The 27777-nt window shown below is 46.5% G+C and overlaps 2 protein-coding genes across 10 annotated transcripts in view; both read right to left on the bottom strand.

The window, feature by feature from the left end:
• Positions 1–3985: 3985 nt before the first annotated feature.
• On the bottom strand, positions 3986–8671 carry LOC105029425 (claudin-34). 4 transcript variants are annotated; one of them, XM_010902775.3, is made up of 3 exons: positions 8574–8671; positions 5135–5171; positions 3986–5006 (listed from the first exon to the last, which is right to left on the bottom strand). In XM_010902775.3, the coding sequence occupies exon 3, from the start codon at positions 4861–4863 to the stop codon at positions 4108–4110; it is 756 nt and encodes a 251-aa protein (XP_010901077.1). In that variant the 5' UTR covers positions 4864–5006; positions 5135–5171; positions 8574–8671; the 3' UTR covers positions 3986–4107. The 4 variants fall into 4 exon arrangements, with proteins under 4 accessions (XP_010901077.1, XP_010901076.1, XP_019904420.1 ...); XM_010902774.3 differs by having other exon boundaries at positions 5145–5171; XM_020048861.2 differs by having other exon boundaries at positions 3986–4976; positions 5145–5171.
• Positions 8672–8996: 325 nt separating this feature from the next.
• The window catches only part of LOC105029426 (protein Shroom2), a 50570-nt gene continuing 31789 nt past the window's right edge, over positions 8997–27777 (bottom strand). For 2 of the 6 annotated variants that reach the window (XM_020049238.3, XM_013134871.4), the window contains 10 exons: positions 26475–26579; positions 26088–26105; positions 25022–25126; positions 21914–24668; positions 21328–21416; positions 14760–15446; positions 13513–14187; positions 12243–12417; positions 11271–11543; positions 8997–11072 (listed from right to left, as the gene is read on the bottom strand). In XM_020049238.3, the coding sequence (XP_019904797.3) occupies positions 10800–11072; positions 11271–11543; positions 12243–12417; positions 13513–14187; positions 14760–15446; positions 21328–21416; positions 21914–24668; positions 25022–25126; positions 26088–26105; positions 26475–26579 (5155 nt within the window). In that variant the 3' untranslated portion in view covers positions 8997–10799. The remainder of the gene's footprint in view (positions 11073–11270; positions 11544–12242; positions 12418–13512; positions 14188–14759; positions 15447–21327; positions 21417–21913; positions 24669–25021; positions 25127–26087; positions 26106–26474; positions 26580–27777) is intronic. The other 4 variants (XM_013134869.4, XM_034293733.1, XM_020049239.3 and 1 more) reach the window with 3 other exon arrangements.

Raw genomic sequence — 27777 nt, 5'->3', positions numbered from 1 at the left:
AAACACAAACCGGGTGAAGAACATAGCCCACCTTGCCTGGCGAGGGGTCAGCCTCCTCGCTGCCCGCATGTACTCCAGGTTCCGGTGGTCAGTCCAGACGAGGAAAGGGTGTTTAGCCCCCTCTAACCAGTGCCTCCACGCCGACAGAGCTCGAACCACGGCCAGCAGCTCACGATCACCAATGTCGTAGTTCCGCTCCGCCGCACTGAGCTTCTGGGAGAAGAAGGCACAGGGACGGAGCGTGTTACGACACCCCGTCCGCTGGGAGAGGATGGCACCGAGCCCACAATCGGACGCGTCCACCTCCACGATGAACTGGAGCGACGGGTCGGGATGGGCCAGGACCGGAGCGGTGGTGAAACGGTGTTTCAGTTCCACAAACGCCCGCTCCGCGTCCACGGTCCACCTCAACCGGGTCGCCCCCCCCCTTCAGAAGGGAGGTGATCGGAGCCGCGACCTGGCTAAAGCCCCGGATAAACCTCCTGTAGTAATTAGAGAAGCCTAAGAAACGTTGCACGTCCTTGACCGTGGTTGGGGTCGGCCAATTACGCACGGCGTCAATGTGAGGCTCCTCCATAGCCACACCTGTGCTGGAAAAGCGATATCCCAGGAAGGACACAGACGACTGGAAAAACAGACACTTCTCGGCTTTCACGTACAGGTCATGCTCCAGCAGTCGAGCCAGCACTCTGCGCACTAACGAGACATGTTTGGCGCGGGTAGCAGTGAATATCAAGATGTCATCAATATACACTACCACTCCTTCGCACAACAAGTCCCGGAATACGTCGTTGACGAAGGACTGGAAGACTGAAGGAGCATTCATCAACCCGTACGGCATCACTAAATACTTGTAATGGCCAGATGTGGTACTAAAAGCGGTTTTCCACTCGTCTCCTTCCCGGATACGCACCAGGTTATAGGCACTCCTGAGGTCTAATTTAGTGAAAAAGCGGGCCCCGTGCATCCTCTCCACCTCCGCAGAGATCAAAGGGAGAGGGTAGCGGAACGGAATGGTGATCTTGTTCAGCGCCCGGTAATCGATGCACGGGCGCAAACCACCGTCCTTCTTTTTCACAAAAAAGAAACTCGAGGAGACCTGTGACTTGGAGGGCCTAATGTATCCCTGTTCCAACGCTTCCGTAACGTAGGCGTTCATAGTCTCCGTTTCGGTGCGAGACAGTGGATACACGTGACCCTTCGGGAGTGCGGCTCCGTCAACGAGGTCTATCGCACAATCCCCCAGCCGGTGTGGTGGCAACACAGCAGCCTTGGCTTTGGAGAAAACCGTAGCCAAGTCCCTGTATTCGGGGGGAATGGGCACGGCGGGCGCACTGTCTGGACTCTCCACCGAGGTCGAGCCAACGGAAACACCCAAACACCTACCCTGGCACTTCCGCGACCACCCCGACAGACGTCGACTAGACCAGGAGATGACGGGGTCGTGTAGGGATAACCAGGGGAAACCTAAAACTATTGGGAATGTGGGTGAGTCGATTATGTGAAAGGATATGGTTTCACTGTGTCGGTTGTCGGTAACCAGGAGGAGGGGAACAGTGCAACTCGTGACCAGACCTGACCCTAGTGGCCGGCTGTCAAGAGCTCTCACGGGCAGGGGGGTGTCGAGGGCCTGGAGGGGTATGCGTGACCGCAGGGCAAAAGACTTATCCATGAAATTTCCGGCTGCGCCTGAGTCTACCAGCGCCTTACACCGGGAGAGCCGCGGAAAGCCGGGGAACCTAACAGGGACAGTGCACATAGAGAGGGAAGAGGTTAGTGGTGAATGTGCATGTGCTACCTGGGGTGATGCGGAAGTGCCCTGCCTGTCACCTCTTGACTCGGGGAGGGAGGTGCGGTGCGGCGCGGTTGTACGGCCTCGTTTCCTCTTGGAGGCACTCCGCACCTCTCCTCCCCTACACCTGCCCGACAGCGCAGCCGCCCCCAGGGCCATGGGGACGGCAGCGTCTGGTTGGCAGGGTGGAACGGGCGGGCCTCTTCCGGGACGTCCTCGGGCAGCTAGCAGGTTGTCGAGACGGATGGACATGTCCGCCAGTTGGTCAAAGGAGAGGGACACGTCTCGACAAGCCAGCTCCCTCCGGACGTCCTCGCGAAGGCTACACCGGTAGTGGTCGATCTGAGCCCGCTCGTTCCACCCCGATCCCGCTGCCAGGGTCCGGAACTCCAGAGCGAATTCCTGCGCCGATCTCGTCTCCTGCCGTAAGTGGAACAGTCGTTCACCCGCCTCTCTCCCTTCGTGTGGATGGTCGAACACGGTTCGGAAGCGGCGGGTGAAATCGGCGTAGCTGCCCTGGGTGGGCTGCTCGGTGTTCCAGACGGCGGTGGCCCACTCCAGGGCTTTTCCGGATAGGCAGGAGACGAGCGAGGTGATCTTCTGAGCCTCGGTCGGCGCAGGGTGCATCGCCTGGAGCGCGATGTCCAGTTGTAGGAGGAATCCCTGGCAGCGGTCCGCCGCCCCGTCGAAGTCCCTGGGCAAGGGGAGATGCAGTGCCCCCATGCTAGGCGGCGAGGAAAGGGCAGGCGGAGAAACGGCCGGTGCTGCGGGGGTCTGCTGGCTCAGCTCTAGGCGCTGTACCGCTTTCAAGACGTTGTCCATTGCCGCGCCTAGGCTGGCCAGCATTGTTGAATGTACTCGGACCGCCTCCGCAACACCGACCTTGCCTGTGGCTCCTGTAGGCTCCATATCCTTGCTGTATTTCTTAGGTGTGTGATTCTGTCACGGCTTCGGGGTTTGAGGAGCAAGGAGGAGCAGGAGAAGGCGTGGTGGAAGGTTATTTAATAGAATCCAATCGAACATATACAGCTTCACAAAGCGTAGCACAGCTCTACAAACAGGTAGAGACAATCACACACAAAGACAGGGGGAGCAGAGGGAACATATATACCGGGGGAAACAGCGATGATGAGGAACAGGTGCACTAAACGAGACACAGGTGAAATGTATGATGAGACGGTGGTGTCAGAAGGCCGGTGACGTCGACCGCTGGGGCCCGCCCACTGCAGGGGGAGGTGAACCAGCAGAGGTCGCAGTTGTCACAACACCCTAAAATATGGACATTTTGTGTTAATCTGTAACAAAATCCATTTTGATTTAATGTTGTATTTATATTGTACTTTAGAGAGGAAATTTATCCATTTGTTAAAAACAGAAGAAAATAGACAACTTTCCAGGGGGAGTACTTTTGACATGACTGTATATATATGAGAAGGCACTGCAGATAGATATAGTCAGCTAGACAACAGATGTATATCTAGACATTGGACCAAGCTCACCCAAAACACAGAGACAGCTTATACTCCAACTGAGAAATTAAATCTGAGCTAATTATCAAATTAATTTGCCTGGATTAAAATGTTTTATAAGAAGAGATCACATAACTCCTGTTGAGATTTGTCACAACCAATATTCCATTCCTACTAGATTACAGTTCAGCTGTTTCAGCATCAACAAATGACAGGCTGTGTCTCAAATGGAACTCTATTCCCTGACTAACACAGAGGACTCTGGTCTGAAGTAGTGCACTCTGTAGTGAATAGGGTATAATTTGTGACACAGTCTTGAGAGCTGGGTAGGAAGTGTTGGCCCCACACTGAGGTGCAGTAGAGTTAATTTGATTCACAGCAGTGTCCAACAACAGGTCAAGCCAAGGAGCAGGAAATGGTTTCAATATGAAAATTACTCATGAAATGCTCTACAGTTGTAACACATACATTCTGTCAGAAGGGTCATTTTTTCACTAATAATTAAAGACATTTTTTGTGTTTTTATTTCATTCATTAGAGGTAAAAAACATTATTGTAAAATACATTCAGTTTCAACAGTGATCTGAGATTTATGCATCTATATACTTCTCATGTGTTCCAGTGTCTCGCCTCACCACTAGAAGTCCTCCTCACCACTAGAAGTCCTCCACACCACTAGAAGTCCTACTTACTACTAGAGGTCCTCCTCACTACTAGAAGTCCTCCTCACCACTAGAAGTCCTCCTCACCACTAGAGGTCCTCCTCACCACTAGAAGTCCTCCTCACCACTAGAGGTCCTCCTCACCACTAGAAGTCCTCCTCACCACTAGAAGTCCTTCTCACCACTAGAGGTCCTCCTCAGCCTGGAAGACTATGTTGTCTCTGGCTCGGCTGCTGACCTCATTTCCATTCTCTAGTTTAGACATGAACATGGCTGTCCCATGCTCAAGGTGCTTGTCTCCACTGGTTGGCTGAGTTGCCGGCCTTGATGCCTCAGTTGGATAACTGTAGCAGAGGAAGAGGATGCCACTGAAGAACAATAAGATGGAAGCACTGATGCCGATCCAGATAGCCACTCCCACTTTCTGTGTGGTGGGGGCAGGGGGGAGGTGGAACTCTGGAGGAAAGGTTATTGTCTGATTGGTCAGAATGGATGTCATGTTCCAAATCAGAGGCATCAAGCAGCTGGCTCCTGTCAGGACATACAGCACTCCAGCCCCAGTGAACAGAAGCCTTATGATGTTAGAAGTCTTCTCACCAAAGTAGATGTTCCTCACAGCGTATGCTCCAACCATGTTCCCTGTGAGACCCAGGATCACTGTCACCATGACCATCACCTGAGACACAGGTATTTCCAAGGGAATGAATGGGTCAGTGATGCCAATTGACCGGCAGAACTCAAAGTCAGGGAGGGTGTGGCTATAGAAACAGGCCCGCCACACACCCACCCAGGCCGTGCCAGACGCTACATTAGAGACATCCTCTACGTACCAAATTCGCCACTCGTTCTGGCCAGCAGTGACCATGGTTAGGATCCAGCCGACACAACCGATCACCAGGCCCAGGAACTGCCAATGTGCTGTGTGGGCCAGATACACCATGATGCCAACACCAGAAAGTAATGTCGATGACCTGGGTTCAGATGGTCAGCTGACTCCAGACCCAGTACAGCTCACAGCTGGTCCTTTTGCAAATCAATTCTGCTGCTGCCTCGCTGGTTGCCATGACACATAAGGCAAAAACACTAATAGGAATAATGGAAGTATAATAAAAGATCAGCACTGAACAGACACTCATCCAGAGTAACATAGAGTGCATTCACCTTACATAGCTAGGTGGGACAACAACATAAGCCAGTAGTAGTAAGTATACCTTTACTCACTTGAAGTAGCTACCATCGAAGTCAGTTCTAAATGGAAGAGAAAACCAACATCAATAAGTTGCCTATTCACACCAAAATAAAATTATTTTCTGGTAGCAGAGACTTTAGGGCAGCTCATTCTATAGACTTTAGTGTGACTCATTCTATAGACTTTAGAGAAACTCATTCTATAGACTTCAGTGGAACACATTCTATAGACTTTAGTGGATCTCATTCCAGGGATTTTAGTGTAACTCATTCCCTACAGGTCCCAATATCTGCATGTTGGTGCTCCTCTGATTAAAGAGAATTAAAGTATCTTATTAGTGAGGTTCTCCTCTCAGCTGGTTGTGTTAGTTAAGTTCTCTAGTCAGCTGGTTGTATTAGTTAAGTTATCTAGTCAGCTGGTTGTATTAGTTAAGTTCTCCTCCCAGGTGGTTGTGTTAGTTAGGTTCGCTAGTCAGCTTGTTATATTAGTTAGGTTCTCCGCTCAGGTGGTTATGTTAGTTAGGTTCTCCTCTCAGCTGGTTACATGCGTTAGTTTCTCCTCTCAGGTGATTATATTAGTTAGGTTCCCCTATCAGCTGGTTGTTTAGTGAGGTTCCCCTCTCAGGTGGTTATATTAGTTAGGTTCTCCTCTCAGGTGGTTGTGTTAGTTAAATTCTCTAGTCAGCTGGTTATATTAGTTTGGTTCCCCTCTCAGGTGATTATATTAGTTAGGTTCCCCTCTCAGCTGGTTGTATTAGTGAGGTTCCCCTCTCAGGTGGTTATATTAGTTAGGTTCTCCTCTCAGGTGGTTGTGTTAGTTAAATTCTCTAGTCTGTTGGTTGTATTAATTAGGTTTTCCTCTCAGTTGGTTGTTAGTTAAGTTTTTTCCTCAGCTGGTTGTATTCATTAGGTTATCCTCACAGCTGGTTGTATTAGTTAGGTTCTCCTCTCAGGTGTTTGTGGTCGTTAAGTTCTCTAGTCAGCTGGTTCTGTTAGTTAGGTTCTCTTCTCAGGAGGTTGTGTTAGTTACATTCTCTATTCTGCTGGTTGTATTAGTTATTTTGTTAGGTGGTTGTGTTAAATTCTCTCGTCAAGTGGTTGTGTTTGTTAGGTTCTCCTCTCTGCTGGTTGTATTAGTTAGATTCTCCTCTCAGCTGGTTGTATTAGTTAGGTTCTCTTGTCAGCAGTTATCAGTTGTGTGATAAAGGAACCTCTCACCTGGTTGTCTAGATTCTATTTAGACAAATCCAAAGAACCCAAAAACAAGCCCACTCCACCATCTGTGGATTGAGTTTTATACCCCAGGTCTAGTTTATCAGAATAACAAGCTGGAGGTACTAAAGGTCATCTGAATGAGAGGCTAGATACTGTAAAGACAAGAGATAGTAAAGATCATGCCTTACAGCTAAGCAGAAACATGTAATTCTGTGCTCTTTGAGCTCTCCTAGTGTAGTGTTCTGTTAATGTTAGCACCGGTCAGCTGGTGAAACAGCTCATTATAAAACATGATTCTCAATCTACAACTTAGTATTTAATGACATTCATATGGCAGTCTGCCTCTAAATATGACTTACTGCCCCAAAACATGACTGAAGTATTTGTTTAAGACATTGCACTGACTCGAAATACAACTGAAGTATTTAAGACATTGTACTGACTAGTACTAATAACGTTTACATACTACAAACCCAATTCCAAAAAAGTTGGGACACTGTACAATTGTGACTAAAAACAGAATGCAATGATGTGGACGTTTCAAATTCCAATATTTTATTCAGAATACAACATAGATGACATATCAAATGTTTAAACTGAGAAAATTTATCACTTTAAGGGAAAAATAAGTCGATTTAAAATTTCATGGTATCAACACATCTCAAAAAAGTTGGGACAAGGCCATGTTTACCACTGTGTGGCATCCCCTCTTCTTTTTATAACAGACTGCAAATGTCTGGGGACTGAGGAGACAAGTCGCTCAAGTTTGTGAATAGGAATGTTGTCCCATTCTTGCCTAATACAGGCTTCTAGTTGCTCAACTGTCTTAGGTCTTCTTTGTCGCACCTTCCTCTTTTTGATGCGCCAAATGTTTTCTATGGGTGAAAGATCTGGACTGCAGGCTGGCCATTTCAGTACCCGGATCCTTCTTCTATGCAGCCATGACATTGTAATTGATGCAGTATGTGGTCTGGCATTGTCATGTTGGAAAATGCAAGGTCTTCCCTGAAAGAGACGACGTCAGGATGAGAGCATATGTTGTTCTAGAACTTGGATATAACTGTCAGCATTGATGGTGCCTTTCCAGATGTGTAGACTGCCCATGCCACACGCACTCATGCAACCCCATACCATCAGAGATGCAGGCTTCTGAACTGAGCTCTGATAACAACTTGGGTTGTCCTTGTCCTCTTTAGTCCGGATGACATGGCGTCCCAGTTTTCCAAATTGAACTTCAAATTTTGATTTGTCTGACTACAGAACACTTTTCCACTTTGCCACAGTCCATTTTAAATGATCCTTGGCCCAGAGAAAACGCCTGTGCTTCTGGATTCTGTTTAGATACGGCTTCTTTTTTGACCTATAGAGTTTTAGCCGGAAACGGCGAATGGCACGGTGGATTGTGTTCACCGACAATGTTTTCTGGAAATATTCCTGAGCCCATGTTGTGATTTCCATTACAGTATAATTCCTGTATGTGATGCAGTGCCGTCTGAGGGCCCGAAGATCACAGGCATCCAGTATGGTTTTCCGGCCTTGACCCTTACGCACAGAGATTGTTCCAGATTCTCTGAATCTTTGGATGATATTATGCACTGTAGATGATGATAACTTCAAACTCTTTGCAATTCTTCTCTGAGAAACTCCATTCTGATATTGCTCCACTATTTAATGCCGCAGCATTGGGGGAATTGGTGATCCTCTGCCCATCTTGACTTCTGAGAGACACTGCCACTCTGAGAGGCACTTTTTATACCCAATCATGTTGCCAATTGACATAATAAGTTGCAAATTGGTCCTCCAGCTGTTCCTTATGTGTACATTTAACTTTTCCAACCTCTTATTGCTACCTGTCCCAACTTTTTTGGAATGTGTAGCTCTCATGAAATCCAAAATGAGCCAATATTTGGCATGACATTACAAAATGTCTCACTTTCAACATTCGATATGTTATCTATATTCTATTGTGAATTAAATATATGTTTATGAAATTTGTAAATTATTCCATTCCTTTTTTACTCACAATTTGTACAGTGTCCCAACTTTTTTGGAATCGGGTTTGTATAATGTTCATGCAACTGTATGACTGATATGGTCTCAGCTATCTTCAGATTAATGCATTGAATGTCACCCTGGATTAGTGTCTGCTAATTTAGTAAAATTGAATTTTTTATTAACATGCATGATGATTTGATGTGGTCATTCACTGTCTGAAATATAAACTAGGAATTCTCACAGAAGAGTTACCTTTGAAGTCTTTGGTTATCCTACATGTAGAAATCAGAATATCCTGCCACTCCTGAATCCAAGCACTACAGATGAGACCCTGACAGCTGCCATTCAACCACCATGGGATAGTCAGACTAAAATACAATTTAAACGAATGAATACAATCCTAGTAAATGATTGACCAGATACAATAACTATCCAGGGAGGACCTATGACATCAATAAAATCCACATTACAGCACCACCTGACTTCTACACCTCTTCTCTAGGGAATCTTTAATCATTTAAACAATCCATCATGCCTGCAGGTGTGTTCTTCATTATTCATTCTTAGTAGAATTGTAATGACCAGACTATAATACTGGACTGTGTCTTTAAGAGCATTAGAGTAATTCACATCCATCAGAATGCTTTATGGGTCAAACACCACACACACCTCATGTTCCTTAAAGAAGCCTGTTTATTTGATATAAAGCAGCCCAGCAGAGCCAGACACATACAGACACTCACACACACACACACACACACACGGACTCATTGGACCCTTTGGGAAATTACCTGAAACTTGATGGTGACCACGTTGTCCTTCATATCACATAATACATTGCGTAACTCTGTTAATCAAAATGTTTGTTTCCTTTATTTGGGTTATAGGTTAATAGTGAATTCCTCTGAATGCTCCAGTTGTCTGGGCAATATATTATATAAAGATAACACGATGATCAACTGAACTTATGCCCAACATAGCACCACGAGTAACACAATTAAGAGAAAAAAGCAGAAGGTAACAGTCACCAATATATGGGTCATTCCACTCAAAGATTACCTTTGGCGTTGATTTATTATTTTAATAAGAAATGTAAAAGCCTGAATTATTAAAGTGCCCTTTGAAAGAAACCTTGTGGAAAATGCAATTCATAAAGTTTTGAATATTAAGAGAATATAAAGTGCCAAATGGAACCCTCTGTGCTCAAATGGAAAGGTGACTTCAACCATGAGTGTGAAGCCCAGCTCCATTGCTTAGAAAATATTTATATATTCTAAATAAATTTTTTTTAGGTGAACTGAACTTTTGCCTTAATAAATGGTAAAAAAATCAATACATACTCAAATCCATGCGTAAACAGCTTGTGAGCTGGTTGTACTTTTTTTTCCATGTTCTGGTGTGAAATGTGAGCAGGTCAACCCTGTTACCCACAGATAGACAGGATGGAAATGTTTTAAGAATTACATTTGTGTTTTGCGAAATGTGCGTTTTGTTGTTCCTCCATGTCAACTGTTTGGCTGACTTAAGATGAAATGGTCAGACCTGTTTCTTCATATGGCACTTCACAATAGTATTTTATTTCGTATACATTCTTGCGATGGGAAGATTTTATTATTTTTGAACTACATTTGTCCAAGTTAAATTCCCCAAAAGGTACTAATTTGATGGAAGGACCCACACACACAGCAAACTAGCAAGCAAATATGACCAACAGAAGAATCATGCAAATAAGACCAGCTCTATGACTGGAGGATCATGGGATTCGAAGTGCCAAATCTGTCTTAGTTTGTTGAGCAAAGTGCCTCTTGACAATACTATTCCTTACACAGTGAAGGACTAGCATGTCCACCTGCCATTACATGGTAGTAATCATCATAATGCTTCAAATGAAAATAAAGAATTGTTACAAAAAAATGTAAAGGGGGACACAGCATGAAACAACATTGGAACGAAAGGCCACTCGTTTTGGAAAAGGACAACAGTAACCTTTCACTGAAATATCAAGAAGATCATTTTGCAATATGGAGATGACAAATGTGTAGTTTATCAATGTTATTGTTGAATAACAGGTAAAATCACTGTAGGATAAAATACTGTCCTACACTACCCCTCAGTACAGATTCAACAGGCTACAATAAATTACTAAAAACAAAAGTAAATTATTCCTCAATGTAATATCTGTCGCCATTGGGAACAGTGTCCGAGACTCTTATCTGTGTGTGGCGAATTCCAGATGGTGACATCATGGTCCATGGGAGAGCAGTCCTGTGTAAATACAGTTTTAATAGTTCATATTTAAATGTGTGTGATCTGCCATTTGGCTGGTTCAGAGGATATGATGTGTTGAGCCTCTGAGCTCGGCTCTTTGCTGCCACCCAGTGGTGCTGGAGGGCCATTTTGAATCAGTCAGACAACACATTCACCCTCTGACCCAGAGGTCACAGCTCCCTCTTCATTCTTCACTGTAGGGGTCACAGGTCAGAGATTGACCCTCTGCTCCAGTGGAAGGCTGTCCATCAGACATTTGAGCTGCTCTTCTCCCAGTTTGATCTTGTCATCCAGCTTGCGCTGTTCGATGATGAGGGCCGACTTCATCTTGACAAAGTGTTCGTAGTCAGCCAGGCTTTCCTCCTTCAAGTAGGAGGCCAGGATGTCATAGACCACTTTCTCCCGCCGGTCCAGGTTCTCCTTCAGCTCCTTGGCATCCTCATGCTGCCGAACCAGCAATTTCCTCTTCTCCATCAGAGTCCTCTGTGGAAGGGGGGGCATGTCTCAGTTAATGGAGCACATCTGGGGAAGGGTTTGTGTGAAGCGTGTTTGAGATAGCAGAACATCAAGGACAATCCAACATGAGCAGAACTGACATGCTTCGATCTGAAAAAGCCAGTCTTCATAAAAAAAATAAATAAATAATGAAAGGTCACAGGACATTGAAGCCTGGACACTCACCCTCTCCTCACAGGCCACGTCCTCCTCCAGACTGTTCAGGGCATTCTCCACCCTGGCCAGGCGTCCAGACAGCGACAGCAGAAGACTAACCACCTTGTCCAGGTCTCCTACAAACATCCGGAACTTGTCCAGCTGGTTGGGCTTACAGAGCTGCTGCACCGTGGCCTCCACCTCCAGGCCCAGGGCATTGTTGTCCTGGACGTCCTCCTGGAGGCTCTCCCTGGCCTCACGCAGCACCTGTAGCTTCCTGCTCAGGCTGTCCACCAGCTCCTGCTGCAGGGAAACACAGGATCAGAGTCAGCCAGATTCAGTCCAGACGACTCCCAATTCTCAAATACATTCAGCCAGATTCAGTCCAGATGACTCCCAATTCCCAAATACATTCAGCCAGATTCAGTCCAGACGACTCCCAATTCCCAAATACATTCAGCCAGATTCAGTCCAGATGACTCTCAATTCCCAAATATATTCTGTCATCACTGTAATGGAATCACTACACTGGTTTCTTCCATGTGTGTTATTTAGACTGATGTCTTCACTAATATTATTCAGCAGTGTGGAAAATATAAAAGAAATTAAGAAATACCCTTGAATGAGTAGGAGTGTCTTAACTTTTGACTGGTACTTTATATAAACATACATACATCACATTTACAGCGCTTTTAATTAGGCACATTCTTCTTTTACCTGAGGTCCGTAGAGGAGAAGAGAAAGGGCTGCACTACGCTTTCTGTCCATAAATACCTGCTTTATTTTATGCAAAATAAATCCTGAATAGTTGTCAGTTGCATTTGGCCTGATATTAGAATTATTTTCTTTAAATTGCAAGTATTCAGAAAAATAAATTTTTGGGATCAGGGATGTTTTTTGCAGATCAGACCATGTCAATGATTAAATCACAGAAGAAAGTTTTTAAAAAGAACCTTTATCTGCGTTCCCAAGCAGAAGAGGACAGGCGATGTTTTAATGTACCTTCTTAATGGCCAGGTCGTGATCCAGCTCCTCCTCTGACTCCACCTCCTCCTCTAACTCCTCCCTCTCCTGCATGTCTTTAAGCTTGATGAGAAGCTCCGCCTTAGGCGCTGACGTGCTGTAGTAGGCGGAGTTAGTCACCAAGGCAGCGGCAGCAGCAACACTGTTGTCATTCCTGGAATGAGTCTCATTTAGAACACATCTACAGACACAGAAACGTCTGTGTAGCTCAATGCTAATAACAGCTGTTAACTCCCACAGAGGACCAGGATGAAAACATATCCACTCGCTACTGAAAGTAGACCATGCCAACCCCCCACAAGCCAAGTAGTACTGAAAGTAGACCATGCTAATATCCACACAAGCCAAGTAGTGTCAACACATTTTCTGAATTATTACAACTTACATTTAGTGTCATAAGGTTTCTTACAATCTATTTCAATCTGTTTTCAAAAATGTCAAACGGTTAATCATTTCAATAGTCCAGTTTACACTATAACAATTACTGGCAAAAACATTTCAAATTAAATAACATTTAATTAATATGAAAATATTGTGGGCTAGATAGCGGGCCAGGCAACAGTGGGCTAGATAGTGGGCCAGCCAAAAGGGCTAGATAAAAGCTTGATTTGTGTGAAATTGTGAAATGCAAATACCAAAGTGTCCATAGCTACGGTATGTCAACCAAAAATGAGCTGCAAGTTTTTGACAGAAAATAAAGATAGCATGCAAGCAAACGTTGTAGCGGAGTCCTCCAGTCATACCTACTGAACAAAAGAGGACACGGTCAAGAATGCTGCTAACCACCCCAGGTTATGTTGAAATCTCTCCTCCCAAAAGCTTGCTAACTGGCTTCTGTTGCTAAATCAGAAATTAGTTCTCTCAGATTAGCAGTTGCCTCCCTCAGCAAGCTCATGCAATGTGTACATTTCATTAAAAATACTAAAGAAACCTGTTTGTGACAGGTAGAATAAACTACAATTTCTAGCCCTCCTTTCTAACATCAATTGCTTAGCCAGTTAGCACAGCAGAGGGTCTTCAGTAATTGTGGGCAAAACCCATGTGGAACATCCTCCACGTTATACTGGAAGGGGACCCTAACCCTAACCTAACCCTAACCCTAACCCTGACCCTAACCCTGACCCTTTTCACCGTTCACACTAAGATATTTTGTGTCCGATGCAAAATGGTTGTTTATCTAAATGAAACTATCGTAGTATAAAAAGGCACTTTGAGAACAGGAAGATGTTAACAAAAGTCAGACACTAACCTGTCCTCAGAGGGATGTGGTGACTTGGTATCTTTAGGAGAGAACTTTCTCCTCGCCTTCCCTTCCAGCAGCACCTCTCCCTGGGGGAACAAGCCTTCCATCAGGTCCATGGTGGTCCTCCTGCCGCTCTGGTCCAGGATGTCAGCTAGGGAGCGGTCTTTATTCAGGATGTCCCTAGCTAGCTCCTCTCTCTTCAAATCCTCCTCAGAGTGGAGGACAGGGCCGGAAGGAGATAGGTCGTTACTGCCAGGGGGGTCATGGGGCGGGGCTAGTGGTGACGCCTTCTGTTGGCTGGGGCCGTTTGGGGGCGGGGCTATCTGCTGGCAGGGCAGTGATTGGAGCAGAGCAGCTTGGTAGCTGAAAGGAGCCTCGTCTGGGTCTCGGTGTTGACCCGTCTCAGAAGTTGTGTATGGGGCGGGAGGTGGAGGCAGCACTGAGGCAGGGTCTCTCTGACGGCTGTAGGCACAGAACAGAGAATAGGACTGGTCTGGGTCTCCTGACGGCCCTAGGCTGCTGAGAGGAGCCAGCCCGGGCACCTGGGATCCAACTTCTGCAGAGTCACTGTGCTGCAGGAGGTACTGTCGACGCTCCTTCTCAGTCTGGGTCTCTGAGTGGACAATCTGTATAGGAACCTTCCTCACAGAGCTACCGGAAGACTCCATCACAGCGTCCACCCTAGAATCATCATGCAGACAGGCGGGACACAGAGAGAAAGGCAGGGGAGACAGACAGGACAGGAGGGCAGTTAGACAACAGAGAGAGTCAGTGGAATGAGACCATCTAAGCTGTTCCCCAGAGAGACTTTCTACTGACACTACAGTTATTCTGCCAAGGTGGGGCTGACCAAGTCATGTGACATGATGACATTGCAGGCTTTTCCCTCTCGGCACCGCTGAGAAGCTGTGGCTCCTCCCCTCACAAGTAACCCAGGCTGGAATGTTCTGACAGCTGACTGTACAGAGCTGCCTTCTCTACAGATGATATCAATTATGTCTCCACACAGAACGGCAACAAACGACTTCTGTACCAAACCACATCCAGCCTGTTGAAACTATGCTGCTACTGGATTGGAACAATTATTCATGGTATTACTGCTGTTTCTGGTTGGAGACAGAGAATAAGAGCCTTTGTACAGAGAACAGAGGGTGTGAAGACAGCAGCTGACCAATAACACAACAGACATCTTTTTGTAGTAGAACAAGACAAAAATCTGATCATTACAGATCAATGGTCCAGTCTAATCTTACCTGGTGTTGAGGTCAGAGCCAGGGCTGTCCTGGTGTAAGTGGAGCAACACAGGCGGCTTGTCGGTCAGCCTCTGAGGAGCGAACTGAGGAGAGGGAGAACGATGGACCTGGTCCTCCATACTGGGTCGGGCTACACGGGGTAGGGTGGGAAGGGCTGGGCCAGGACTGGACGGCACTGCCGGGTGAATGGTCTCCTTCAACAATCCTCTACTCTTCTCAGAATCTTTCCTTGGGGAGTGGGTGGAGACGGGGGCGGGGCTATGCTCTCTGATCAGGAGGGTGTAGGTGGAGGTTCTGCCCTCAGAGCCAGGATGAGACTCCTGGGAGTGGCTGTTCTCTGGCTCTATGGACTGGTCCTGTCTGGTTGGAGGTGGGACAGGAGCATTCCTCCTTGGGCCATAGTGGAGGTGAAGGTTAGTGGGGTTGGACAGGTCTGGAGGGGGGGGGCGGTCTGTGTCCAGGGCCGGGTCAGGGATGGAGGTGGGTCTGTGGTAGTCAGGGGTGGGGTTAAGGTCAGGGATGGAGGTGGGTCTGTGGTAGTCAGGGGTGCGGTTAAGGTTAGGGGTGGGGTCGTATGGGACAGCAGGGGGTCGTATGTCAGTAGCCTCCTGGTCGATCACGGGTGAAGGGGGTTCTGGGAAATCTTCTAGCTCTTCAGTCTTCTCCCTGGTTTTCCACCCGCTGTGCCTATAATGCCCAGAAAAAATTAACACAAAGACGTTAGCTAATGTATGCCAATTCATACATACAGTATCTCACAAAAGTGAGTACACCCCTCCCATTTTTGTAAATATTTTGGTTTATCTTTTCATGTGACAACACTGAAGAAATGATACTTTGCTACAAAGTAAAGCAGTGAGTGTACAGCTATAAAAAAAGATATAATCAAATATTTACAAAAATTTGTGAGGTACTGTATCTCTGCACTAATTCATGGAAGACGATGCACGTTTTTGACAACGTTTATAGTTTGCGATAGTTTTTTGTGGAAAAGCTTGTAACAATAATTTGAAACAAATCCCTTATTATTCAAGAAACCAGGCAAGCCTGGTTCAGCCGGCCCGCAATAGAAAAAGTTGCCACCTCAAGATTTGAACCCGGGTCTCCCACGTGAAAGGCTGTGTCGTTAACCACTACACCACAGATGTACGTGTGCCAGCTCTCAGGATAGACAAGTGGCTTCTGTCTATCCTGAACAAATCCTCTTTTGCCACTGGCCATTTTAATAGTTATTTGGCCATTCGTGAATGACATTGATACAGTTAAACTGACTAACGTTTCTTATTAAGTTTACCTCAACCACAAATAGTGTCTATGAACTCTATTGCTTTTGCCACTGGCTGTCTTAACAGCTTATTAGCCAGTAATAGGCTTACTAGTTTCTACTAACTTCCTAGGAATAATCATAAGAATTGAACAATTGCTAACAAGACTGAAGATGAACTATTCCACACCAGAAACAGTCGCAATATAACCGTATACAGTTTCAGGTTTCGGTCGTAGCCCCGCTTATGTAGTAGTGAAGACCAAGTAGTGAAGACCAAGTAGTGAAGACCAAGTAGTGAAGACCAAGTAGTGAAGACCAAGTAGTGAAGACCAAGTAGTGAAGACCAAGTCACAAACAATCCTAAAAGGGCTGCTGCCGGCAATCCGCCTCATAATCAGACCAAACTTTTTAGAAACATTTATTGATACTGAGCTTTTAACAAGGTATCACCTTAATCACAAGGGAATTATGATCATAGTCAGGGATGCTGTCACTTCACCAAAAAAAAGAAACAACCCAGTAAAACTGGAGATCAAGGTTATGACAACTCCAGGCTACTTCCCTACAGGGAAAACGAGCTCTCTCTGTCAGTAGAATATTACATCAAATAATAAATGCGCTCTCCAGACCCAATATACTGCAACAAATCATTCGGTTTCCTCATGATGTTAACCAACTACAAAAAAACAAAGCCGACTTCATAGCTGGACCACCCGGTGTAGTTGGTGCTATAGATGGGACACATAATTGCACAAATTATTGCACCATCAAAAGATGACGTGCATTTCTTTACGAGCTGCCAGACATGTAAGAGGCTGACAATTAGCTGTACATATCTGGACTAATCAGTATATAATTCTTGGTTTCATATTTAATGAGTGACATTTAGACTACAATCTAATTTTAATATATTAATTTCTATATGGAAACATGACACATCCTTCTACAGTACTGCTATGATGAATTCACTGACAGAGACCCCTCCCCTATCAGCCAATCACAGTGGGCATATTAACTAGGCTTGTTCATGGAACACCACGTCATCCATAGCAACGGGGTCAACTCCGCCCTCTCTTTTAGCTTAAGATTTCTCCCTGTTTCTTAGTAAAAGTTGGTCTTCAGCAGCTTTGTGAATAGGTTTTAAGAGGAAACTCTTAGCTAGGAACCTTTAGTGCTGTTTAGGAGTCCTCCTAGTGGAAAAATAAGCATGTGTAATGGGATTTAGTCCTACGCATGTGTAATGGGATTTAGTCCTACGCATGTGTAATGGGATTTAGTCCTACGCATGTGTAATGGGATTTAGTCCTACGCATGTGTAATGGGATTTAGTCCTACGCATGTGTAATGGGATTTAGTCCTACGCATGTGTAATGGGATTTAGTCCTACGCATGTGTAATGGGATTTAGTCCTACGCATGTGTAATGGGATTTAGAAACTGTGTGAACTGCTCAACAGGGCCAGAATCTACGCACCCAGCGGAAAGCACATTCTCTTGCCAACAACAATTACTGAGCTTGCAGGTTCAATTTTCTGTTTGTGAGAGACAGATGGACACACACACACACACACACACACACACACACACACACACACACACACACACACACACACACACACACACACACACACACACACACACACACACACACACACACACACACACACACACACACACACACACACACACACACACACACACACACACACACACACACACACACACACACACACAGAGAGAGAGAGAGAGAGTGAGAGAGGGGGATTGAATGGGAGAGATTGAGAAGGAGTGTGTGATTGATAGAAGGAGATTGAGGAAGAGAAACGGTCATTGCTATCTATGGCACCATGCTGACCTTTTCCTCCTTTCTTAGTCAAACAGGCCTCTAACTCCAGGTCTATGCCTTCAGCTCATGTTTTAATTAAGTATCTAACTGGGGAGGTACACCCAGTCCAGCCCAGCAGATGTTTCCCTTTTTCTGCAAAGGGGATCAAACCAACAACCTTTTAGTTATTGGCCCAACACTAAATCATCTACAGCAAAGAGCACTTCCACACAATTTAACCAAAGATATTCTGGATTGCTATGGCCATTTGAAAAATAAATAAAGAGACATCTGATCACATATGTTCTTTCAGACAACACAAAACACTGGGTCACAAGACACTGGTACACAGCCATTCCATTTCCCATGAGCACCATGACCTGACTCAGCCCACACTCTGACCCTGCCCACAGAACAAACAATCTGCTAGGCCGGGTGTCAAAATGTGTCTCAGAGGGCTGATCAAGGATCTGCCCCTTTATTATTATTCATCACTATCTAAAAGGCCCAACATTTCTTGCATTGTGAATACAGGCTCTGGGACAGAGTCTTGATGCATTAATGACAGGAAAGTAAAGAACTGCAGAAGGAAATAAAAGTTCAACAGCACAGTTGTTACCTGTCCCAAACAATAACCCATCCTGCCATTCAGACATGGTTGTAGCTCTAACCTGTCCAGAGTACTAACCATCCTGCCATTCAGACATGGTTGTAGCTTAAACCTGTCCAGAGTACTAACCATCCTGCCATTCAGACATGGTTGTAGCTCTAACCTGTCCAGAGTACTAACCATCCTGCCATTCAGACATGGTTGTAGCTCTAACCTGTCCAGAGTACTAACCATCCTGCCATTCAGACATTGTTGTAGCTCTAACCTGTCCAGAGTACTAACCATCCTGCCATTCAGACATGGTTGTAGCTTAAACCTGTCCAGAGTACTAACCATCCTGCCATTCAGACATGGTTGTAGCTCTAACCTGTCCAGAGTACTAACCATCCTGCCATTCAGACATCGTTGTAACTTTAACCTCTCTGGAAAAAGTTTGAAAACCCCTGCTACAGAAAGAAATGTTTTTACTCATTTGATAGTTATCTTCGTAGGCACCCAGCCACCCGAGGAAGTCACTAGACATCTGAAATTCAACATGTTTTACATTTACATTTTAGTAATTAAGCAGATGCTCTTACCCAGAGCAACTAACACTAAGCGCATACTTTCTAAGAGAGCTAGGTGAAACAATCGCACAGCTAGTAAGTACATTCTAATTGGTGAATTAGTTATCGGCAAAAGGACATTGCTGGAAAGGAGACCATACAAATAATAAACATAATAAGGAGTAATAAGGAGAGAGGAGACTATACAATTCGGAGCTTTATAAGGTATTCATTCAATATTTTCACATGTTTTTTTAAAGTAATGTATACTAGTTTTCCCATTAGTAACAAATCTTTACCCCTTTCTTTTAGATGTGCTATTCTCAGAACATTTTGTTGCCACAGTGATTATTTAGGATTACAGCCACATCTTAAATGGTTATATAGGATTACAGCCACATCTAAAATGGTTATATAGGATTACAGCCACATCTTAAATGGTTATATAGGATTACAGCCACATCTTAAATGGTTATATAGGATTACAGCCACATCTTAAATGGTTATATAGGATTACAGCCACATCTTAAATGGTTATATAGGATTACAGCCACATCTAAAATGCTGAATGTGTATGCAGTGTTTGCAGGGTGATTATTCTCAGCTTCATGGGACATTTATTTTTTAGAATTTCAGGAAATTAGCATTAAAATAAACATAACCTTGGAGAATTTTTATAATTTATATAAATTGTTTTGAAATATTATTAATTTAGGGAGTGGCCGAATCATATAAAAAAGAAAGTTGTGTGAGAAATGGAGGTTTGGAGATAAAGGAGTTTCAAGAGGCTGGCTACAGCATGATGCTGAGGCTGTGGTGATGAGTTGTTCTGTGTGACACAAAAAGGCAATTTATTATTTTGGCTACCAGTCCCCTTGGCAGGTGTAAACGTACATTTTGGACACTGCTTACTGGTGCTGGATCACAACCCATTCAACAGGTTTCTTCAGGGATCTGACATAATGCTAGCCTACCCTTTCACAATCTGACATAATGCTAGCCTACCCTTTCACAATCTGACATAATGCTAGCCTACCCTTTCACAATCTGACATAATGCTAGCCTACCCTTTCACAATCTGACATAATGCTAGCCTACCCTTTCACAATCTGACATAATGCTAGCCTACCCTTTCACAATCTGACATAATGCTAGCCTACCCTTTCACAATCTGACATAATGCTAGCCTACCCTTTCACAATCTGACATAATGCTAGCCTACCCTTTCACAATCTGACATAATGCTAGCCTACCCTTTCACAATCTGACATAATGCTAGCCTACCCTTTCACAATCTGACATAATGCTAGCCTACCCTTTCACAATCTGACATAATGCTAGCCTACCCTTTCACAATCTGACATAATGCTAGCCTACCCTTTCACAATCTGACATAATGCTAGCCTACCCTTTCACAATCTGACATAATGCTAGCCTACCCTTTCACAATCTGACATAATGCTAGCCTACCCTTTCACAATCTGACATAATGCTAGCCTACCCTTTCACAATCTGACATAATGCTAGCCTACCCTTTCACAATCTGACATAATGCTAGCCTACCCTTTCACAATCTGACATAATGCTAGCCTACCCTTTCACAATCTGACATAATGCTAGCCTACCCTTTCACAATCTGACATAATGCTAGCCTACCCTTTCACAATCTGACATAATGCTAGCCTACCCTTTCACAATCTGACATAATGCTAGCCAACATTTGGCCTTTACATTTGGGTTCAATCAATCAAATGTATTCATAAAAGCCCTTTTTACATCAGCAGTTGTCACAAAGCACTTTTACAAAACACCCAGCCTGAAAGGAGCATGGAACAACAGTGTTAAAGCACAGCGGCTCGGAGGGGTGACCAGCCCTCTTCTGGCTGTGCCGGGTGAACATTTTAAGAGTAGAAGTTGTAATAATTAATAAATGCATTTGGGCTGTGTCCAGGTCAGAAGCATGACCAGATGGACAAGGACAGGGACAACCGGATGGAGGATTGACATTGATGACATTGTTCATGGTTCTATGTTGCATTTTGAACCAAGCACTATTTGGGAGCCAAATAAGCCAGCTCTTTGACATGACTTTAGCCAAAACATGCAGATCACTAGAGGCCAGGAATGTAAGAAGAACGTCACATCCACCCAGCAGCTCACTAATAATGCAAACAATCCTCCTCTAAGAAAGGCCAGTTAAATAAACACAATCCATTAATTACAGATAAACACAACACTCTGGAAACTTCCAGATGGAAGTAATGAATGTATTTAGGATGTTCTACATTGCACAACAGCAGCCGTTCATTAAGAGATGCACACCTTGTGTCCGGGTTCTTCTGTTCAATAGGGTTACTTTCTGGTTGGCAATACTCCGCTGACTTCCGCCCTGGAGCAGGAACGTTCTGGGTCTGAGAGGAAAAACAAACACCATTTTATCTGCACCAATAGAACAGACTGCAGCTCACAGTACTGCAGCTCCAGATGCCTTTGCTTCAGTTGAAAATCTAGTACTTCATGTATTCAGCAGAATATTATCCTCATGTTATGACACATGTCCTTATATACCTATGGAACCAGGTGACGGTTTCAGGTGTGCCCCTCCTCTGACTAGGGCGTGTGTTGGATTAATATTTGACTACACTGTTGTCTTAGTATTTATATTACCAATCAGGTGAGGCCATACTTCACATTCAGGATAACAAACAGCCAGTCACTATGGTACAGTATAAAGCACTAAGGAAGTCAGAGGTTCGTTTTACTGCATTTTCTATCAATCATTCTGGAACTTTCTAAGCATGGGGGTTGATCAGAGATCTATGGTCCTGGTTAAAAGCAGGGCACTATACAGGGAATAGGTTGCCATTTGGGCCTCGCAACAGCTTATTCCAGAGATCGCAAGTCTCACCTTGCTGTAGAAGTCAGAGGAGGGGGATGAGCGAGATCTCTCGTGAACTGGGGCTGGTTTGGACAGGTCTTGCCCTCCAGGGTCCAGGATGTTATCAGCAGAGTGGTAGCGGCTCGAGGGTCTGATCTCAACTAGTTTCTTCTGGACGTTCCAGGTGGCCTCATACTCAGCAAAGGTCCCCAGCCTCTGCTGCTCCACAAGGTCCAGACACTGACCTCCCTCTGGGGGAGGTCTACTACTGGGAATACAAGTCCCACCAGTTGCCTCCTTGGCCTCACAACAGTCCTCCACGGAGGCTTGTAGGCTGGCTGTAGGGGCAGGTCGGGTGAATGCCGGTCTGGAGATGGAGGATCCTACCGCCTCAGGATTAGCCACCCCCTCATCCACCCCCACCTCATTGATCTTATCTGGCTCTGAAAAAGAGCGGACCTTCTTCTCCGCAGTGAAGCGCTTCCTGCCCCCGATACGGGTCACCTGCCCCTGGGCCGAGCCAGACCTAGCTGGCATGTCCTCTGAAAGGCTGGGCAAGTGATGGTTGGCTTTCTTTCCTGCGCCAGAGGAGGGGAAGCCAGGCAGGGACCCTGCCTCTGCCCTGGGGTGCTCCAAAACAACGAGCTCCAGGTCCTTCCTCCTAAAGGAAGTGGCCTTCAACACCCTGGCCTGGGCTTCCTTCAGGTGATCCTTATAGGTGGAGGTGAAGGAGCCATCTGATGAGGGGCAGTTGGAGGTGCCGACACCTGGAGCCTCGTCCTCTTCGCCTTCACGTTGTCCACTCAGGTCAGCAGAACTTTGACTGTTCTGCAACCTGGCCCGTCTCATCTGGATCTCATTTCTCAGCGTGGTGGCGAACCGTTCGCTGCGCTTGCACTGTTTATCACTGAAGGGATCCGGAGCCTCCTGACCACCCTCTTTGCTGGGGCATTCTCTAGCCCCAAGGCCTGGGGCCTCCTGGGAGAGGGAGTGCAGCATGGGGCTGGTCTTTGGACTGAATGGACCGGGCGTGGTCGAGGTGTCCTGTGGACTGAATGGACCGGGCCTGGTCGAGTTTGAGTTGTCCTGCTGGAGAGACAGAGACCTCCTCTGGTCAGCCTGTCTGCTGGGGGGGTAACTCATGTAGTGGGGCTCCACAGTCTGACTGCTGGACCTCCTCCGGCCGGTCTGGTCCTCAGAGCTAGCAGGACATGTAGATGAGTCCAGAAGACCAGCAGCAGTAACAGCAACAGTCTGCTTGTGACGTGGATTATCTTGTTGGGGGTATCCATTCATGTCCTTGTTACTGGGGTATGGTGGGGGATTGTTGGGGTGAACAGGTGGCTGGTACTTGGTAAGCCCTGGCCCTTGAGGACTGGGTGATATCCTGTCCACCACTGCCCGTACCCCCTCTGAGGCAGCTGCACATCTTTCTCCCCCAGCGCCCCTCCGGTCATCCGTCTTGACCAGCAAGGCCTGGGTAACCGTCTGGCCAGGCTGTCTGGCTGCCACGCAGTAACATCGGCTGGCCCCGGGGCTGTCGGCTGTCTGGTTCATAGTGGAGGAGGAAAGGGGGGTGTTGGGCGGCCTGGTTCTGGACTTGCTGTATAACGGGGGGTTCTGGTTACTGTAGTTGGTGGGTAACTCTTGCATGCTGCTGTAATACCCGGTGGTGTTGTGTTTTCTGGGGCCAGATGAAGGGTGGGGCTGGGAGTACAGAGGGGTCTCATCACTGCGCTGCCTCTGGTGATGGGGCCTCTGGTGATGGGGCCTTTGGCCCTGCTTCACATCACCACTGGACGAAGCATACAGCTGGTTCTGATTGGAGCTCTCTGGTGAAACATAATGGGGGACTGTGACAGTCTTAGAGGTCAGAGGGTGATGACCACGGCCAGCGATGTTGTCATCAGGGTCCATCTCTTTGGCCAGTCCTGTAGCAGCGGGTCCAGGGGGCGAGTGGACTTCCACCCCATCAGCACAGCTCATAACCAGCCCCTTCTCATGAGATTTGGTGGCAGCAAAGCTGTCGCTGCGCAAAGGCGGGGGAGGAGGAGGAGAGGAGGGAGCAGAGGTCTTCTTCTTGTCAGGAACGTGCCAGACGGGGCCAGAGCTGGTTCTAACAGAGCTGGAGGACAGCCGGGATCCTGGGAGTTTGTCTGATCCAAAACTGCCCTTCCCCGCACCCTGCCCCCCAGCCAGCTGGAGATACACTGGCCTCTCGTCCTGTCTGGCCCCATCAATACTGGATCTGGTGTTACTGGAGCGCCCCCCTGAGTCCCAGTGACTGACCTTATACAGCATGTTCTCCGTGGAGGAGGCGTTGTTTTTAGACAGGGTGGTCTTGGTGTAGTCTGGTGTTTGTGACAGGGTGTGGTCGGGTGTCTTGGTGTAGTCTGGTGTTTGTGACAGGGTGTGGTCGGGTGTCTTGGTGTAGTCTGGTGTTTGTGAAAGGGTGTGGTCGGGTGTCTTGGTGTAGTCTGGTGTTTTTGAAAAGGTGTGGTCGGGGGTCTTTGTGTAATCCGGTGTTTTTGACAGGGTGTGGTCGGGGGTACCAGAGCTGGTGGAGAATGAGCTGTAGGCGGAGTCTCTCTTGCCCCCTCCAAGGTGCTCTGTGCTAGTGTGGGACTTGGCTGGGGAGAGGTGACCAGAGGGCTGCTGGGAAACAGAGACCTGCCCCAGACCTGGGTCTAAACTGTCCATGCTGCCCAGAGAACTGAACTGGTCTGATCCTCTGCGTAGGTTAGTCTGGTCCCAGCCCCCAGACGATAGGTCTGTAGATGAGGAACTGGAGAAAGGAATACCACAATCATCTTCAATTATTTACACTAGTAATAAGATGAGGGGTGCAGTTGGCATGAATACTGTAATAACAGAAGTTATAAGACTTGTTCAACTAATCCTTACAAAAACAGTGTAAGGAAATCTGTATCTTCTTTTAGTCTGAATACTTACCCTTAATATAAAACATATTTCAAACAAAACTTCGGACTAGCATGTTCCTCAGAGTACCAGAACATGACAGAATAACTAGAGCGGTCACATTATAAAACAACAGCAAGAATCTTGCCAGCGCTTCAGATCAGACTGGAGTCTCCTGTCTCAAAAGAGCAATCAGTCCATTTCAGACTGATGTGTTACCTTGCATCATATCGAAGTGAAGACTGGGTCTTTACAGTCTCTGACTGGATCTCATTGAACTTGGTGGCATGCCAGGAGTGGGGCCTGCTGACAGGCTCATTCTTCCTGAAGAACAGAGGAGGACGACAGCACAGAATTAGCCCTAATGAGGAGAAATGCATTGATCTCCGACTGACCGGCCCCCATTACTGCCTGACTTACCGGCCCCCGTTACCGCCTGACTTACCGGCCCCCATTACCGCCTGACTTACCGGCCCCCGTTACCGCCTGCCTGCATGACTTACCGGCCCCCGTTACCGCCTGCCTGCATGACTTACCGGCCCCCGTTACCGCCTGCCTGCATGACTTACCGGCCCCCGTTACCGCCTGCCTGCATGACTTACCGGCCCCCGTTACCGCCTGCCTGCATGACTTACCGGCCCCCGTTACCGCCTGCCTGCATGACTTACCGGCCCCCGTTACCGCCTGCCTGCATGACTTACCGGCCCCCGTTACCGCCTGCCTGCATGACTTACCGGCCCCCGTTACCGCCTGCCTGCATGACTTACCGGTCCCCGTTACCGCCTGCCTGCATGACTTACCGGCCCCCGTTACCGCCTGCCTGCATGACTTACCGGCCCCCGTTACCGCCTGTCTGCATGACATACCGGCCCCCGTTACCGCCTGCCTGCCGGACCGGACCCGTTACCGCCCGTCTGCCGGACCGGACCCGTTACCGCCCGTCTGCCGGACCGGCCCCCGTTACCACCCGTCTGCCTGACTTACCGGCCTCCGTTACCGCCTGCCTGCCTGATTTACCGGCCCCCATTACCGCCTGCCTGCCTGACCCCATTAATGTCTGCTTGCCTGACTGGCCCCCATTATTGACTGCCTGTCAGACTGGTTCCCATTACTGCCCATTACAAAGCTACGGAACATAAAAACATTTTAAAGACCACAGTGAACTCCGGAAACACTGAACCATCTAAGACAGTATCCACCATAGTCACACATAGGAGACTGCAGACTCACACACAATGAACACACAGTAAATCAATGAATTATAGACTCATGCAGTGAAACATACCCTTTAAACCGGTTCTTTCTGTGATGCATGTAACGAAGACAACACAATATTAACAACACAACACAACACACAATATTAACAACACAACAAATCAGCAAAGGTGGGCTGATGTTAATGACAACCACAGCAACATCAACATGGATGGCAGGTCAGAGTCTAGACATGAACCTATAACCTCACGAGGAAACATCTCTGGTTCACAGTATAGCCTAACACTAATGGATAATGAAAACTTAATGGTGAATTAATCATGGTAGATGTTGACACTGATGGTGGAAATGATCACCATAGAACAGAAGAATGGGACTATGGGAAGAGGCCTCATTGGATGACAGCTAGCAAAAGAGGGGATGGATTCTAATACCTAACTAACTAGTGGAAGCATACCTCATGGAGCTTCGTAATATCTTGGTGAGAAAGCTCCGGGCCACATGGACATCAGTCTCTGAGGGCATTTTCCCTGAGGCTACTATATCCACCATTCGCATCACCCTGCCAACAGACAGGAGTAGGACAACGGGCTGAAACGCTGGACGAGAACACAACATAGAAACACAGACCCTCCATCTCACTGGAACAGAACAAGGAAACACAGACCCTCCATCTCACTGGAACACAACATAGAAACACAGACCCTCCATCTCACTGGAACAGAACAAGGAAACACAGACCCTCCATCTCACTGGAACACAACATAGAAACACAGACCCTCCATCTCACTGGAACAGAACAAGGAAACACAGACCCTCCATCTCACTGGAACACAACATAGAAACACAGACCCTCCATCTCACTGGAACAGAACAAGGAAACACAGACCCTCCATCTCACTGGAACAGAACATGGAAACACAGACCCTCCATCTCACTGGAACAGAACAAGGAAACACAGACCCTCCATCTCACTGGAACAGAACATGGAAACACAGACCCTCCATCTCACTGGAACAGAACAAGGAAACACAGACCCTCCATCTCACTGGAACAGAACATGGAAACACAGACCCTCCATCTCACTGGAACACAAAGTGGAAACACAGACCCTCCATCTCACTGGAACACAACATGGAAACACAGACCCTCCATCTCACTGGAACAGAACATGGAAACACAGACCCTCCATCTCACTGGAACAGAACAAGGAAACACAGACCCTCCATCTCACTGGAACAGAACATGGAAACACAGACCCTCCATCTCACTGGAACAGAACAAGGAAACACAGACCCTCCATCTCACTGGAACAGAACATGGAAACTCATGAACTCAACCAGACCACTCTCAGAAAGAAACATGGAGAACATTGACCGTCATTGGCTAGAAAAACCACATTGGAGGAAAGTATTTATCTCCTAGAGTTGACATCTGTAGATGTCTGTTGTCATGACACCAGCTCCTGGACAAACTAGCTAATATCAAAGGTGCTTGAAGGAAATTGTAGCCTATAGGCAGAGTTGGGGAGTAACGGTTAACAAGTAAAAACAGTAACTGTAATCAGTTACATTACCAACAAAATATTGTAATAAGATTACAGATCCTTTAGAAAAAATGTGATTACTTTTGGAGTACTTCAATTGAAAATAAATTATGACACGTATGTTTGAGTTTATTATTTAATTTTATAAAAACATAGTTAAATATGAATTGCGCGCCTCAATTGTGTGTGATCACAAGGTGGATGCGCATTAACA

This window comes from Esox lucius, chromosome 8 (assembly GCF_011004845.1).
Source record: "Esox lucius isolate fEsoLuc1 chromosome 8, fEsoLuc1.pri, whole genome shotgun sequence".
Taxonomy (NCBI): domain Eukaryota; kingdom Metazoa; phylum Chordata; class Actinopteri; order Esociformes; family Esocidae; genus Esox; species Esox lucius.
The sequence above is the reverse complement of the archived record's forward strand: the minus strand, read 5'-3'. Positions and strand labels throughout refer to the sequence as shown.

Coding starts and splice junctions, on each gene's coding strand:
- LOC105029425 (XM_010902775.3), bottom strand. CDS start 4,863: ATGGTGTATCTGGCCCACACAGCACATTGGCAGTTCCTGGGCCTGGTG.